At 35.3% G+C, this 18,265-nt stretch overlaps 1 protein-coding gene across 1 annotated transcript in view; it reads left to right on the plus strand.

Moving 5' to 3' along the window:
- Positions 1 to 18,265, plus strand: part of LOC135087027 (coiled-coil domain-containing protein AGAP005037) — a 195,184-nt gene that overhangs the window by 95,862 nt on the left and 81,057 nt on the right. Inside the window, exons 6-7 of the mRNA XM_063981878.1 lie at positions 2,036 to 2,204; positions 9,295 to 9,508. Coding sequence (XP_063837948.1) covers positions 2,036 to 2,204; positions 9,295 to 9,508 — 383 coding nt within the window. The remainder of the gene's footprint in view (positions 1 to 2,035; positions 2,205 to 9,294; positions 9,509 to 18,265) is intronic.

Raw genomic sequence — 18,265 nt, forward strand, 5'->3', positions numbered from 1 at the left:
ATTGACCGAATACAATGCTGCTAAGATACCTAATGGAAATTAACCTAGATGTAGTATGCCGCTAAAAAAGAACAGCTCTTTCTCTACTTTTATCGCCGCTCATGCCCACGCTAATTGGTGATTTTCTTGTGTTTGGTAAACGTTGTTGAGATTCATCTGAAGGATTTTAAGTTATAATAAATAATTAATGTGCGTAGAATAAAATTTCCAGAAATAGTTATTTGATGAAAATAGACGCCCTTTAAAACTTATTGTAAAAATATGAAGTGGAAATCGCAGGATAGGTATAATAGGATCATTGAATATATATTATGCTGCCAACCCTTTTAAGAGCTTAACCTTGTAGGTAGATTAATAAATTCCTACTGCTATTAAACCTTAAGAGTTAAGTATTTTAGCTTGTTTGTGATTGTGTCTGCCTTTGGTTTATGAAGGCTGTGACGGATTTTGTTTAATGTCTTGTGTTCCTGGAATAGTCGTGAGTGCTATGTTTCCACCTAAGACATTAATTCATTAATCAATAAAATTATAATTACCATGCTTTCAAAAACATATAACGATAGGAACATATGACTAAAATATACAAAACTAGTTCATTGCGTTCAATATTGGCATTATTTAGACCGCACTGAGTTCATTCAGTTGGTTGGTACCAATTCTAATTTTGCATAGCTATATTTGAATCATAGCGCAACTGGGATGGATGTAAGAATGTAAACGTTTAAGATAGAACGATTAACAGGCAGGTCTAAATATTCACCATTGAGTTATAAACATAATATTCTTTTCCACCATTCGCATAAATTTTTTAACAATACAAGCAAATTAGCTTTTTTGTATGTTTGTATGTTGTCTACTAGGTACTTTGTTACCTAATATTTGTCTATGCAATGAACTGCAATGGTGTTGGCTGCAAGTACAAATTGCTACTTCACTATTTTAGCGAATTGTTGAAAATTTCACCCATTTGAATGTACCTACCTAATTCAACAGCGAATCATTCGTTTAATTCCATTTAATTGATCTAACCTAGATGTTATTATTTGGGACGAAACAAGTTCAGTTAGTGAGACATGGCCACGTTTTTATTTAGGTAGAATAACAATTGCAATTAATTAGTGCCAATCTCAATACCTCAATATTTGGGGAGATGAGTGATTTGAAATTATACTTACAGAACGGAAAGGAATATAATGAACAAAAACATTTTTCGATTACATTGCTAGTAAAGTCTACATATATAAGTATAGATAGATGGTTCCCTTCCTCTCTTGAGACTTTCGTATCAACAATTCAATACCTGAGTTAGCAGGGTAAAGGCACAGTTTGTGTCCACTATACTTTATTGGCCATTACATGGCAGATGGCAGAGGAAGACTTAAAAATTACGTTAATTACATTAGTATTTTTTGTTATGTTCTAACTAAATAATAATATTTACATTGTACTTATGTGTGGATGTAAAAACTATTTTTGTTAAATAAACACTTATAAATTACCTACAACATATGTTCAGCTCTCATAAAAGGTGAAAACCAGTGTTTCGATAGCCAGACTCCTCTTTAAAAAGATAGCGTAAATCAGTTTTTAGAGTAAATTAAAAAAAATGTGTTCATGACTGGTCAATATTGTATGTCGGCCGTTTGGTGTAGTGATTCGAAACGGACTACTATTCCGGAGGTAGCGGGTTCGATTCCCGCACAGTACAAACATTTGTGTGCATGAACATATTTGTTTGTATTGGACTGGGTGTTTTCTATGTATAATAAGTATGTATTTACAAAAAATAAAAGTATTTAAGTATGTTTATATCCGTTGTCTAGTACCCATAGTACAAGCTTTGCTTAGTTTGGGACTAGAAGCGCAGTGTAAAATGTCCAGGGTATTTATTATTATTTATTATATTGAATGATAACATAAAGTTAAATTATAAAAATAATTTAGTAATCTCATAATGTTTTCCATAATACGATGCTAAGATGGCCGCAGCTGGTTCTTCCTTGTTCCGTGGTCTAAATTGACCATTTGTTTTCAGCCCCCCCTACCCCGAAGCTACCCGCCGCCCAATGCGTTGCTCTTCGACGATGACCCCGGGATCATGTCCGAGGTGGAGACCGCGTCGACAGGATTCCGGCGCGGCGGGAAGCAACGCTCCTCTCTCCCTGTAGTACGCACACCGAGCAAGACCCTCGAAAGACCTTTGGGTAAGTTTTTTTTATATTTGGAACACACACAGCTTTAGACATTTATAGTCGCACAGGGAAAACATCCTAAATAATTTATTTTAGCTTTTTTCCACAACCCAGTATAACTTACCCTACGACCCTACCAGCTACAGGACATAATGAACCAAAGAAGAGAATATGTGTTTTAATTTTAGAAGATACTTACTAGTAATACTGTTTCGTCTATCATCAGTGCCATTTTTCATACTTGTATTGTGGATCACTCTTGAAATTAAGCAGTTCACATAAAAATCCTAATTCTAGTGCTGAAACTCCAAGTACTAGCGTTGAATAGAGCTCTGTGATTGGTTCGTGTGTCACCGTGTGCGTCCACACGCACTGTGAGACCTCATAGTAATGTTTGTAAATACAGGCGTGACTCATTTGAAATAGTAGGATCCTTCAAAGTCAAAACCGTAACCGATTCAAAAGTTTCGGATAGTTTTGGATGTAGGCAGAGTCAAAAAATTTTATAAGTTTTTTTCTGACGTTGCCTGTTTTACCTTTATAGTGTCATCTAGTATCTTTTTTTTACTTTTTTTATTCGATGTATAAGTGGGCGGCCAATGGACAAGATTCCATGTCAAGAGAGATATTTAAAAAAAAATTGACCAGCCGAGCTGTCACTTGTCGGAAAAGTCGCTCGTGTTTATTTAAAGTCGAGCGATTCTGGAACATCAAGTGGCAAAAATTTGCAAAAAGCATGAAATAAATAAATAAAATTAAAAATGGTTAATTAATAGGTTTGAAATACTATTTGTTAATTTTTAGAGTGTATTTTTTTGTTTCAGCGGTTTTTTTATATTCTTAATAAAAGTTTTTCCTAAAAAAATTAGATGTTGCATGCATCAATAAAATATGTGCACAAAATATTGATAGAAGATTCCATGGAGACGGAAATCTGCTATGTGGTGCTAACAATCCACCTGTGCTTCCGAGCAATTCATACCGACAAAGGTCCTTACCAACTAGCAACGAGTGCAAATATTCCCTACGGTATTGGATTCCAGGATTCTAGGGTTTGTTTATTGACTTAAAGCCGGGTACGCTACAGGAAATATTCACTTTCCGATTCGTGGAAGGGTGGAAGGTCCCATATTTGCGAATTACTTGCACCAAAAGCTTGAGACAAAGTATTTAGCTTACAGCTCAGTCCTTTTTCTACGCCTGATACTAGGTACAATGTATAAACATAATATGGCATAATATGAATAAATTAAAATCAGTAAAATCACAAGAAAATATGCTTTGACAAAGGCCCATCTCTTGTATTTTACCTTTTTTATTTTATTAAGCTTTTTTATTTGTCGCCCTTGGATTGTTAATTCACCGTTTTATACTACATCTAGCCATTTTCAAAAACAGCGCTGTTTTGTAATACGGCGAATCAACGATTAGCCAGATTGTCATTGTAATACGTTACCAGCTATAATGTAAAGGCTAGCTGTAATGTAAAATGGCGGATTATACAAATCCGTCATCTACATAAGATATCTTGTATATCTTGTAGGTAAAGAAGGGATACAATGGATTAAAATTAATCTGGAGATATTATTCTTTTCTACACGAAGTCCCGATTCTAATTTCCTAATTTTGTATGCGAATTGAATTATAAAATAATGTCCGAAAATCCGGTGAAAAGCACGGGAAGTATGTTCCTGGATGCGGGCAGCGCAGGAGGGGTCGTTGTGAAAATCCTGACCATTGTCCAATAGTGAATGTCATTTGGCTCAAATGAACGAATACGGACGTCAAAAAAATTGAAGCCGTTTCTAGAGCCGCGGTCATACCTAGTCGGAGTTGGTGTCAAAGAGGCCGGAGATTTTTTTTATTCACCGGTACGGCGTGCACAGGACAAAGGGAAAGCAAACATCGCGATTTTTTCACGTACACTGTAAACGAATTTATTTGAAAATATATCACTATTCATTATACATAGAGCCAGTCTCTCCTTTTTGGCACTGCTTTTGAACATTTTCACCTTTTTTCATAACATGGAACTGGTGTGCCTGTACTTACTTTTTTTGTTCAATATGGCTACGTGCTGTTTGCACATAGGTATAGCTAGTGTCAAGTTCAATAAAATTCAAGTATAATTAAGATTCGATTGATGCAATAATAATAATAACTCCTCTCATGAGTTGACCGGTTCGAAGTAAACGTGTTGCTCATATGACCCCGAAGAAAAAAATCTAATGGGGTCATATCAGACGAACGTGGAGGCCAACTGACAGGACCTCCAAGACCCACCCACTGTTCTGGAAATGTTTCATTTAAGTGTTGACGCACATCTCTAGTAAAATGAGCCGAAGCACCATCCATTTGAAGTCACATCCTACGCCGATAGATGAGTGGTAGCTCAATTAAGGCTTCGGAGAACTCATTTCTCAAAAACTCCAAAAATCTTACAAGTACGGTACAAATAATTGATCGTCGATCAATGCAGCCAGAACGTTTATGGAAAACACGACGTGTTGAAAACTTCGAACTTGCAGGATGTTTGGCGAGTGGATTTTCCTCAGCCCACATCATGTAAATTGTGAAAATTCGTAATTCCTTTAAAGCTTCATCAGTCCACATGATTCTCCTGCCGGTAATCCGGATCTAAAACATTTTGTACTTTTCGAAAATGATATGGATGAAGATTTATCCCTTGCTTAGCTATTCTACTGTGCACGTTGATGAATGGATGTCTTCTGACGTATTCCCGTACTGCGGCTTTACGTTGCCGTTTCAAAGTCCGTAGATAAAATGCATCTCCGCTATTTCACCACGCGGCACACAATAGTCGGCTTTGTATGGGAGTGCGAAAATAATTTTTTTCAGTGTTATCATGGTTTTTTTAAATTATAAAAAAAAAAATAGTGCAATGAATGTTTTAGTACTTAAAAGAAATGAATAAAAAATTAATGTTTTTTTTAGGTCCAAAACTTCTTGGTTTCAAACTAAATATTTTTTACTGATTTTACTTCTTTTATTAATGAACGGATCAGACGAAGCCAGAAGCGTGGTCATAATATCCTCATATTGTACATTCGCGGGAGCATTTTCGGGAATGAGAGAGTCAATATTGCCGATAGTCCTTATTTCGAGCTTCTTCTATAAGCAAACCGATAGGTAATAACGCGGATTCAATTTATTTTACTGCCGTAAATCAATATCTTAAATGTAAGTACTATGTTCGGCATATAATACCAATTTTATTATAAGCTCACATAGGTACAATTCAGCGTTTTCACCTCAGTATACTTATAAAGTTCTTCTTGAATTTTCTTTTACTCTGCTTCTTTTTGTAGTTTGACTGACAACTGATGACAAAATAGCTTTTATCAAAATACCCTCATTTAAATCATTGATCAATAATGTCAATTTACATCCAATCACTGACCCTCATTAGATTAATGAATTGTATGTCAAGGGTAGTAGATATTTGCAGTTAATAATTATGTATAAATTATTATAAATAGGCTGACTAAGGAACTATTTAAAAACGTATCTCCAGTAGGCTCGAGAAGGCAAAAAAGTTACGATCCAAGAAAAGCAATAATTTGTAATATGAATGCGTGTCTTTTATACATACAGGTCAAGTAGGACATGAGACATGACGACAGCAGTTATTTGCAAAATGTAGTTTATGTAAATATACACAATTCTTCATAAAAGACAATTAAAAAGAAATATGTATTGTTAATATCATCAATATCCCAAGAAATATATTCGTAGACATCAGAGCGTAGAAAGTACGCTTAACCTTCCAATTTTCGACATTTTTCCTTTAGCCGACTACGCACAATAGCGTAGCATAGTGAAAAACGTTAATAAATTGTTCAAAACAGAAACAACAAAACAATCATCGGAGTAACTGAGTAAAATAGACTAAAATCTTTCTCTGCATTTGAAAAATCTTATTTTATTATGGTAAGAATTACTACTATTTCTACTGATTCTATCCTTTATTTCTAAATTACGATTTTTTTTCTGTTTGTTCTTCGTTTCATGCATTAATGCACTAGAATAGCTCAAATGACCTGGTTTTTCTTGTACTTGATAATGACTGAAAAAGAAGTGAAAAAAGTCATGTTTTTTTCTACTTAATACATTCTTACTCTCTTAAAATGTATGAGACTTGCGTCTCTTTTTTACTTCTACCAATAGATAATCTTATTAGATATCGCATGATATAAAATATTTGCTTATTAGTGTTATGGCGTATCCACACATGCCGCCGGGTTTGGCGACGGCTTTCAGTCTGCCTTGCCAGTAAAAGATGCACGACCGCCGGGTTGGTCGCCGGCCGTGCCGCCCGGCATGTGTGTATCCACATATGCCGGGCGGAACGGCCATATAAGGAACTTGTTTTTGAAGGAAGAGGTGAATACTAAAAATTAAAAACTTAAATCCTTGTAATTTTGTGAGAAATGGGTCAAACCCCAAATTTGAAGTATTTTCATCGATAAAATTGACGAATTTCCACTGTATCCAATATATTAAGACTACAACTACTACTACAACGTTTAAAATGGAGTAGTCGATTTAGTCAGTAATACGTGTTTCATGTAGCTGCATGCGACATTCCAGAAAATTCATTTCAAAGTTACATGTATTTGAATTTAAAACAGTCTCACCATACTTAACATTTTGTTTAGCGAGTTGACTCGCATTCAAATATCACATTGCACATCCAGCCACATTTGAACTGCTGGCTCATATTCGTTAGTCGCAAAAAGTTTGCGCTATATTAAAATAGTTAATAACGCACATGAACACTGTTTTTAAAAGTTTATCAAACAGATGCCAGGTGATAAAAAAGTAATAAAATAATATTTGTACATTATGTAATAACAGTAGTGACAGTTTCAGTCCCTGAATATTATTATCGTCTACTATATGCAAAGGATGACCGACGATTACAACTTTGTTGTTTGTCATCTAATTAGGTATATTATCGAGATACTACCTAAATCACTCGACATAATATTATGGCATTACGGATGTATTTTTCAGTATTGTTTATTGACAGTGACATTGAAAGAATTTCTTCTTGGCCCATTTTTAGCGTACCTTATCACACAATAAGCATTCCGCATCGGAAAACACTTTAGAGAGGTGACATGTTCTTATTTGAAAAACAGCCTGGAATTAATGAAAGCTTTTCCTGAGTTCATATTTTCCAAATAAGTAGAATAATATAACTTCGGCCTTCATATTTTTCTTACCGTATCGATGTTAAATGAAATATGCAACAGACTTTGAACAGTGTGAAACAGTAAAAAGATCGATGAAGCCATTTCTAGGTTGCAACGTAGTATTAATTTGACTTTGAAAATATCGATTTTTTTTTCAATTAACTTATAAGACGTAACCGTAGTCCAGATAGTGGTACTAATAGCCTCCCTTTAGTTACGCCTGTGCTCTTCACACAAACATTTACCTGTAGATATCGAGTTTGAGAATTTTGGATATGCGTAGGTACACTACGTAAAATAAACTTTTATTCCTCCAGCCAGCACTTAATTTTAATTACTAGTTACACTGATAACTTTTAACAAATCAAAAGGCATAGAAATTGTGTTTCGACAAAATGAATATTTTTAAGTTATTATTCAATATTCGTTTAAATTTTTCCGGAGCTTTGATTTTTAAAGTGTTCTTTTCATATAAAAATATTTTGCTAACACGAACAAGTCAGGTATTTGTAATAAAAAAATATTTTTTGAAATTCAATTAGTTTTCGATTTGTAGAACTTAATAGTTGAAATCCGGAGTTTCATTTGGAACAGTCCTGCTCCTATTTTTTGATGATCATAAAAGGAAATAATGTATGCCTTTAAGAACGTGACGTATGTACTGTGAACTTTTGCTATTTCGCTCCAAGGATTCTGACTGAATATGATTTCAAGTCGATTTCCTGTAGTGCGGTATGAAAATGGCCGTTTCATCTCCTACGTCGCATTTATTTAAATTGGCTCTGCCTGAAGAGGAAAAGAATATGAATTTGAAAGTTTCTTTGTATGAATAAAAATCTTGAAACAGATTTAGACTTCAAGGATGATCACAGCGGAAAATACCCGGATGCGGGCAGCGTAGGCCCGGTAGTTGTGGAAATCTTTGGGCGGGAGGCCTTTGTCCAGCAGATCATAAATGACGTCCATCATTTATGATTCTTACCTTATGGAGAAAATATGTATTTGTATATTCTTAGTCGTTGTCTTGATCATTAAAATGTTTTCTTGAGCAAGCAAATGTTGGCTAGAAGTGAGTCCCAATATTTGTCAATAGTCAGACTATAGATTTTTGTTGGAAAACAGCACATTTTGCTACTACACTGTGATAGTGTATGCCTTGAGGTGCTGCCGTCCTTGCTTAAAACTGTTTGTTCGTTTGATGCAAAGGAACTGCAACATGCATATACATTTCCTCACTGACAGACTTTTTTTTATCTTACCTTGTATTGTATTGCAAGGTAAGTTTGTTCTTTAGTGTTGACATAACAGTTGCACGCATAAAGAAAGTTGTTAGTTGTCCAATGATATTCAGATTAATCACCTAGGTATTTTAATTGTCCAACTTCAATTAGAATTTGTGTTCAGTCACCTAAATAAATGACTCGTTACTATTTTCAAAATTGAAAACAAACTCTAAAATAATATCACTGGGCTTAACGTCAATCACAGGGTATTAATTCAATACTTGGAACACTATTGTTTCATCTCTAGGAATTTTGTATTTTTCGAAGTTACCTCCGAACAAATACTTGCTTGAACAAATTCTAGTAACAAAATAATAATTATGTTTAAACTCTAGGAATTTTTATATTTTGCGAACTTACTTGAACAAATTCTAGTTACAAATATAAAGTATTTAGCAATGAATATTATTAAGTTGATATTCGAGAAAACATTGCCGGTCTTAAACATTTCCTGCGACTGGCTTAAAATACTGAGTTTCATAGAACAGAGGTAAAAGTAAATTACTCATCAGTAGTTTCTATTAAACGGATGATCTTAAAGTGCATTATCCCCCATCATATCTAATGCGAAATATTTGAACAGTGTCACATTTCATATAGGAATTTCTATTGCAGGTCTGGTGTTCCTGCAATACAGGAACGAGACAAAGCGTGCGCTGCTACCGAACGAGATCACGTCCATAGATACAGTGAAAGCGCTCTTCGTTCGCAGTTTCCCCAAACAACTCACTATGCAGTACATGGATAGCCCTTTGGTCAAAATCTACATTCACGACTCCTCCAAAGATATGTTCTACGAGTTGGAAGACGACCGGTAAGTAATTATTTGTTTATTTTCAAATATGTTAATTTATTGTGTTAAATGTAGCCTCAAGAAAAGTGTTGTTTTCATTCGTCGAAGCTTTAAGGGTCGGATAAGTTTAGAGCTTTCCGCCTACATGATTGATATTTTCTCGTAACTTCGACGAAAGATAAAGCGGACTCAACGAAGGCTTGAGGTAAAACGCTTAGTGTTAGAGAGAGGCTTATTAGTAAGAACAAATCTATAAAATTTCAGATTGCGTGTATAAACAGGAATTTGGAATACAATATTGTATTTCCTAACCTAAATCTCAATGCGACACGCCGAATCATAACTTTTATTGGACCTGGTTGTTTGTTTATTTACAAATCGAGATTCAGGTCATCCGGATGAAGGATTTTATTAGTTTGCCTCATTCTACAAACACATCATTTTCGAATTGATGGTAGGTTTTGAGCGCTTTTATTTACTAGCTTGTCCAATGTCATGCACATATAATAATATAACAATATTACTTGCCTCCTATTAAAAGTCGTCTATTCAATTATTTTTCCTTGCTTTGAGGAAAACTAATAACATCATAATAGAGCACTTTGAGGAAATTGAATTGTCGACATTTGTCTTGCTATAAGAAAAGTAAATAAGTTTATTTTATATTTTCTTTGTTGTGAGTTTCAAATAAATTGATTTGAGACTTACAAAGGCGGCCACCAGCTCTAACACGAGTACATGGAAATTGTATTTGAACTTATCTGTCCTATTTTTGAGTGGTGTTGCATTTACATAGAACTGGATTTTGAAATCTTTGAAAAAATATTGAACAAGTATAGGTATGAATGTATTTATTGACGGAGTACATTTAATTCGACGTATACTCTCTACTTTTTGTCTTAGAGGTGAAAATAAACAAAGTTACTTAACATTTTTAATGATGTGGTCTTGGAGCTAGCAGTACGGATATGTGGTCCTCTAATGGGTTCCCGTTATGCTTGGATCCGCCGTAACACTGTAGCGGGCAGGTTCATATTAATTTGGACGTGTCGGCTTTGTACTGAACCAAATACGTGGCGTAACAAGCACGTTAGCGAAGATGTGAAATTCGGAACGGTTGTTGCTGTACATGTTGAATATTCTTGCGAATAACTATTTTAGACTAGACTTGGTCGTATACCTACCCAATTTAGTGTGAAGTTCTATAAATAAGACACCTCAACACAGCAGTGTCAATCATTTACTGGCTAAGCGTACTTTTCACGATACATATAAACATAGTGAAATTTTTATGGCATTTTAAAATTTTTCATGAAAATGTGAATTGTGTGTTTTTATTCGTGAGCAACAATCAAAAAGTTTCTTTTGGGGCCATTGTTTCAGTTTTTTGTTCATTGTAACTGAAAGACTTCTTTTGAGAAGCAGTCACGTTTATGACTTTATTGTTTGACTTTTTGCATCAACAGATTTTTTTGGGATTCAGTTGAGTAAAAACAATTTTACTACAGCGAATTTTTGTACCAATATTATTGCTGCAACGTTTGTTTATGGTTTTTAGGTATAAGTGTCTGATATAAACGAAAAAGAAACTTATTCATCAACACTTTGTTATGAATGTGATCATTCAATAGCTGAGTATTAACGCAGCACGTGATAATTCTCAACTGACAAGGCTTTGCATACAGGGTGGAAACGTTAAGTGATCTCACTCGATTATTTCTGAACTATACAAGATATCGAAAAACTGGTTACTGATCCTGAAAGTGCTTCATGAGTGAGATCAAACGGTATCAATAAATAGGTTACAGAATAAACTGGATCTATCCGTAAATTCCATGTTTCCAGATTTCAATGAGTATCGCAATGTTGTTTTAGAGCAAGGGATCATGTACTAACGACAACTTGTCTCAGTAATATTGTAGCGAACGTCAAAGCAAATTTACAGGGAATGTTCGAGTTATGTTACCCTTTAATAGACCATCTCTGCGAACTAACAACAAACGCATACCTATTAATTGAGCATGTATGTCTGTGTCCTCAAAGGTATCGGTTCCTCTAAATGTTTCTCAGTCGGTGCAGCAGTTATCTATTGAATTAGTATATTCCAAGAGAGATCTAATATAGCATAATAGATCCCTATTACACTCGTATGATTATTGTGGCCAGATGATAAATGCTTTTTAGAATCATTTTTTTAGAATCGCTAGTCACGTAATCAGAACTAGTGTCAAAAACTTGTATCTTAGAGAACAATAGTGTCTGGACAAAACTGAAGAGGATTTAAGGCACTATTTAAATCAAAGATAAAAAAAATACTAGAGAAACCTGGACGGCTGAAATGCGCTATGCGATCAGAGAAATGTTATTTTTCCTGTTAATATTGTTGTCGCGAGTGTGGGTTGTACCTGGATGCTGAGACAGCCTTGCCCTACTGCGTTCTTCAATGGAACATCTCGAGATAAAAAAAAAATATGTTTCCTGTTTAGTATTATTGTCGCGAGTGTGGATTGTATCTAGATCCAGAGACAGCAAGGCTGTCTGTGTTCAGTGAAACATCCGGTAGGAATAAAAATAAACTGTATTCTTTCTTATCAATAACTTTTTACAGTTATATATAGTTATTCTTGCATCACACAGACTCAGAAAACCTTCATTCTTTTTAAACGACAAACTAAAAGAAGTTCCCCAACAGTTATTAAATATAATAGAAATGTGAAAGATCGTGTCTTTGTTTCTGCTTACTACCAGATTCCTGACTCAAGCCAAACTAGTTCGTTCCAAGATAGAAAGATGATCATGAAAAATAAGTAAGAGCTAAAAAAGCCCACGACACGATGCACCACACCGTGAAAGCTTTCGCCGTAGCGCCGCACCGCTTGTGTGCTCGCCACAGATATTTCTATGCAATGACAACGCTTCGGCACCGCAACTTAACTCTGACTTACCTATTTTTTTAAGTTTACCTTATTTTAAATAATATGTAGTCATTGTCCAGCCATCTAGTAAAGTTTGTTCCTCGTTAATACGTATTTGGTCTCAATTTCGCGCGTGGCGTGGGTTTCAATTTGAATGACTGATGGCAGAAGGGGCTGAGCCGACCGCACCGCAACGCCGGCCCGCCCGATAAGCGGCCCTATTGTGCTGCACAGATTGATTTTCTGTTTGGTAATTAATAGAATAACGTAACAAGACATTCAAAATCAGTTTAAAATCTTAGTCTAAGTCACCAAAGTTTAAATGTATTTCATGTTTTGAACCTAGATATTTCATATATTGTTATGTTCCCGGAATACTTTCTACTCCGTCGCTTTTGTGATTAATTTTAGATTTAGAGAGGAATACCAAAACAGCTTAAACCTCTACAAACCCATGTAGGTACAATAAACACATCACCCCCCTTCTACGTCGCGCAGTCGGGTAAAAGTCACGTTGGACATCCACTCCTTTTTGATGCTGGTGATTCCAGTCGAAGGATTTTTTATCTAATCGCTATACTCGTATTTGTAAGTGAAGCCTCAAAAAATAATCCATCGCACCTTAGAAGTATCAATAGAAGCAAAGCAAAATTAAAAAGTTACATTCTTTCGATAACAACGCTTTTTTGATAAAGAATAGTGCTATAATCCTATATTATTTTTCTTTAAAGCATTTTACAGGCTTCCAAATTACATTGTTTTCTGAAACTAAAAAATCCTATTAAAACTCAACAATTACAAAGAAACCTTAGAAACACGTTTGTCTGCAAATAAATAATTATTTAAACACAGTACAGTTTTTGTTAATATTTACCGCTAGCTTAAATATAAAATTTTATACGAGGTAGAAACATACAAAGTCTATTTGCTCTATCACTATGAAAACAAATGAGATCCATCGCAGGTAAGCTGAATGTAGCTCAGATACTTATTGCTTGTTTATTTACTTTTCGTTCTTATAACCATCCAATCCGTTACCAAAATTGAGCGTGTTCCAGGAAAATTTTAACTTGACCGAAATTACGTAGCTTAAACTTAAAAAAGGTATCGGTAAAATTAAAAATCAATCTCGGTACAGATCGGATTATAAATTGCCATCAACGTTTTAAAATATTTACTTGCTAACGATGTCGACTTAACAAAGTAGACCAGCCACTTACATCGGAGATCATCGACTTAATAATTTCTCCGAAGTTCGATACTGCTACCGAACACTTTAATCAGCACACATTCTAAGTACCCACGGCAACTTAGCAGGGCTAAGGCATCTGTGAAACAAGGCTTAGTGTTGTACTAGATCCTAATGAAGATACTTAGTGACGATACTTAAATGCATTTGAATAAAGTTTACGGAGAAGAGAATCAGTTAAAATTGAATAATATCGATATGAAATACACCACCCTTAAAGAATTTCTTTCATATTATCTGAATCTGACAGATCTTTCATATCTGAATCTTTCGATCAAATGTACCGAAGGACACTTTTTATATGTGATTCAGCCACGACTTAATCGCAAAAACCTTAATTACTGATGGTAAAAGTATCATGTCCACCATGGCGTTAGATCTTATCATTCCTCACGTAAATAAGTATACCGTTTTTTTAATGGAACTTACGCTTAAGTTCTTAAAATTATAAATAGCTTTAGCGATTATCACAGTCAGTGCCTGAGGTATGGGATTGGCACGGGTGGGGGGTTTTGTAACGTCAAAACTCATAAAAATCTCATAAAACTCATTTATTTCTGTAAGAGAAATATGGTTCCATATCTCTAGCGCATAACTGAGACCTGAGAGCGGCACGCAAGGGGTGACATTGACATATTGGTGAGCTAATAAATCTGAAGGAGATTTTAAGTCTTGTTGACGTTTGTGTAAAAGTGCTTTTTAAAGCCTATTTACAGAAATAAATGAGTTTTATGAGATTTTTATGAGTTTTGACGTTACAAAACCCCACCCGTGCCAATCCCATACCTCAGGCACTGACTGTGATAATCGCTAAAGCTACACTCGCGAGCAAAAGTATGGAATCACCTACATGAAGTTGTTTCCACGCGATCTTGTGTACTAACGAATTTGTTAGTAACAAAAAAAGTGGCACCATTTTAAAGGTTAAACTTTTAACTTTAAATTGATACCAAATTCATTTAAATCACACCAGTATTTAAAAAGATATCCCGGTTGATGTGAAGAAGTAATGAAAAAGACATTTATCAACTGTTTGATACGTCGAGAGTTGCGGCCTATTTACCTCCTATAAAAGCACGTGTTTTCGGATTTTTGCTTTCACACGTTGATTCATACACATCTCCGCTTCTTTTGACACTTTACCTGGGATTCTACACCTACAGAAGCAGCATAAATCGTTGCATTATTGCAAGAAGGGCTTAGCCAGCGGGCTGTCGCACGTCAGCTTCACATAAGCCAGTCCTGGGTTTCGAAAGTTTTAAGACGCTGTCAGGAGACTGGTGGCTTTACCCCGAGGCCAAGTTCTGAACAGCGCTGGTGCACATCGCAGAGGGATGACCGTTTTTTCACATCAACCTCTGTAAGAAATCGTCATTTAACTGGTATCGACGTCCAGCAAGAGCTCAGAAATGTTTGTTGGATAGCTGTTATCGAGTGGACAGTTCTTCTTAGAGATAAGCAATAGAATTTGACTCCAAAAAGACCTGCCACAGGCTCGAAACTGACGGCAGGTCACCGAGAAGCACGCTTTCAATTAGCTCGCACTTATTTTGATGGGAAGGCGAGTAATAGAGGCGAGTTTTGTTCTCCGATGAATGCAGACTGTGTTTGCGGTGCAGCAGTCGAAGAGGTCGGGTCTATAGGCGGCCTGGGGAGCAATTTGTGCAGTGCTGGTTCGCTGAAACAGTGGCTAATGGGGGTGGCTTGCTCGACTTTCCATCGAGATGTGTACGAGCAAATTGAAAGCGTGCTTGTCGGTGAACTGCCGTTAGTTTTGAGCCTGTGGCAGGCCTTTTTGGAATCAAATTCGATTGCTTATGTCTTAGACGAACTGTACACTCGCTAACAGCTATCCTACGAACATTTTTGAGCTCTTGCTGGACTTCGATACCAGTCAAATATCGATTTCATAGAGAGGTTTACATGAAAAAACGGTCATCCCTCTGCGATGTGCACCGGCGCTGTTCGGAACTTGGTCTGGGGATAAAGCCACCAGTCTCCCGAAAGCGTCTTAAAACTTTCGAAACCCAGGACTGGCTTATGTGGAGCTGACGTGCGACAGCCCGCTGGTTGAGCCCTTCTTGCAATATTGCAACGATTTGTGCTGCTTCTGAAGGTGTAGAATCCCAGGTAAAGTGTCAAAAGAAGCGGAGATATGTATGGATCAACGTGTGAAAGCAAAAATCCGAAAACACGTGCTTTTATAAGGAGTGAATAGGCCGCAACTCGCGACGTATCAAACAGTTGATACATGTCTTTTTCCTTACTTCTTCACATCAACCGCGATATCTCTTTAAATACTCGTGTGATTTAAATGAATTTGGTATCAATTTAAAGTTAAAAGTTTGATCTTTAAAATGGTGCCACTTGTTTTGTTACTAACAAATTCGTTAGTACACAAGATCGCGTGGAAACCACTTCATGTATGTGATTCCATACTTTTGCTCGCAAGTGTATTTATAATTTTAAGAACTTAAGCGTAAGTTCCATTAAAAAAACGGTATACTTATTTACGTGAGGAATGATTTGTAGATGTACCTACTGCACGTAATAATTTATTTAGTTACTCATTTGTGATGTCTCATGTATGATTATAATATAACAAAAATATACCTAAAGTAACACAGAAAGAATAATATAGGGCTGATATAGATTTTCGGGCGAATTGTCCGGTAATGTTCTCATCTCATTTATCCTCAACGGTACTACGCCCGATTGCGCTTCAGTAAACTTCGCATAATAGATAATTATTCTACAGGTATATTAACATTATTACATCGGTTTTATATATTTCTTGTACACATAATATGGAGAAAAGTATACGAACAAGAAGGCTGTACTCGTACTCTTAAGACATTAAAATATTTTTAAAAGCTTTTTTATTTTTTCATGATCATTATCGCTGCCTTGGATATTATCTCCGTTATAAGCAGCTCTTTATAATTTTCTTGACTTTACGTTTTTGTTCAAGCCCTAAATCTTCAAGCCTTTGTTGCGATCGATTCTGATAAATGAGAAGACAACTTGTAACTTAGAAGTTTTAAGTGTATGAGGCGAATAGTTAAACACGTGCATTAAGATATTGACAGCTTTCTGCTTTCAATCACATTTGATCTCCATGAGCGGCAAGGCTGCTCTTTGTCAACTAATTTCTACCACGTTGTACTTGGCTAGCTATTTTGCGAGTTTTCAACATACATAAGCACATGTATTGTGATTTTATTTTTTCATCCGTCTTTCACATGTTTTTTCGTGATGCTTTCCAACTTCCATAGCTCAAATACTATAAACCAAGGTAAAGATTAAATGAAACCAGGTTCACCCGCAATGTATACGGAATTAAATTAATTTACAGCGACGACTTAAAATCAATGAAGACCTCTATCGGCCTTCATACACTCTCGGTTTAACTTGTACTCCACATTATGGTTCCAAAGCGTCCCATCAGATTGAACAAATCCTCCTGTCTGCGTAATCATTTTTTCTTTTTGCCACTACCAGTTGCAGCACGGGTGATTTTGCTTTTCTGTGACTTTTTTCGAGGCTAAGTGTTTTTCTTGTTTTAACCCTTTTTTCAAGTGTTTTCGTCTTTTATAGTAATGTGCAATTTTCTTCTGTACATTCCATTTCGCTTTCTCTAAACGTCTTTTTCTTATGATTTAAGTATAGCGTATTATTATAGTAGGTACTTACGAGTGAACACTATCCATGATATTCCTCTGTATTAAATATTTTTATCTGTCGTTTGTGTTAATGACTCCTCCTTTCGAGGCAAGGTGTTCTTCTAATACATTTTTCCTTCTCTCTTGTGAATTCTATCGATATCTTGCATAATGGTGTAGAAGTTACCTATTAGCTATTGTGGCATTTGAAAAGAAATACAAAGGGACATCTTAATTTTTAAATGAAGATTATTGAAGAAGCATGAAGATTTTCAGTTAAATTGATATGATATAGGTACCTTGATAAAGGGGAATTGTTTATAAACTATAACTCAAATCATAAATCTATACACGTCGTGAGCGTCTATAAATAAGTTTTATCATTCATTCGCCCCTTTCTGTTACTTTAGTTTAAGCTTAATCGTAGATGGCTCGGTTTATGTCTGACCTTTAGAGATCTCCGAAGTATTAGAGCTTGAATTTTCTGGTAATTTTAAGTAGTAGCCTCGATGAATTGCTCGATTGTCATTCCTTAACTTGTGGAGTGGGCTAACGTTTGTTTATATTCAACAAAATAAAATAAAAATAAAAATAATTTCTCAAAAACAAGCTCTTTTCTGCCTGATAAGTTCAATTTCAGTATGGCAGAAATAATTTATGAATAATTAAACCCTTATTAACAAATGTTTAATGTATGTGTGTCAAAACACTATTATGGAGATGAAACACTCTACCATTTTAATAAAAAACAAATTTTACAAATGATGGTAATTAAACTGTAATTGCAGATGTTAACTAATGAACACCAAATCAAAATAAGAGTTTTTGAAACAATAACTAAGCGTATATTCGTAATATTATACGTAAAAAAATCATCAAGTTTCGAGTTGACAAAGACGGAATATGTGGCCACTGAATACAACGACAAAGCATTGTATTTCGAATCCTGCAC

This window comes from Ostrinia nubilalis, chromosome Z (assembly GCF_963855985.1).
Source record: "Ostrinia nubilalis chromosome Z, ilOstNubi1.1, whole genome shotgun sequence".
In the NCBI taxonomy this organism is placed as follows: Eukaryota; Metazoa; Arthropoda; class Insecta; order Lepidoptera; family Crambidae; genus Ostrinia; species Ostrinia nubilalis.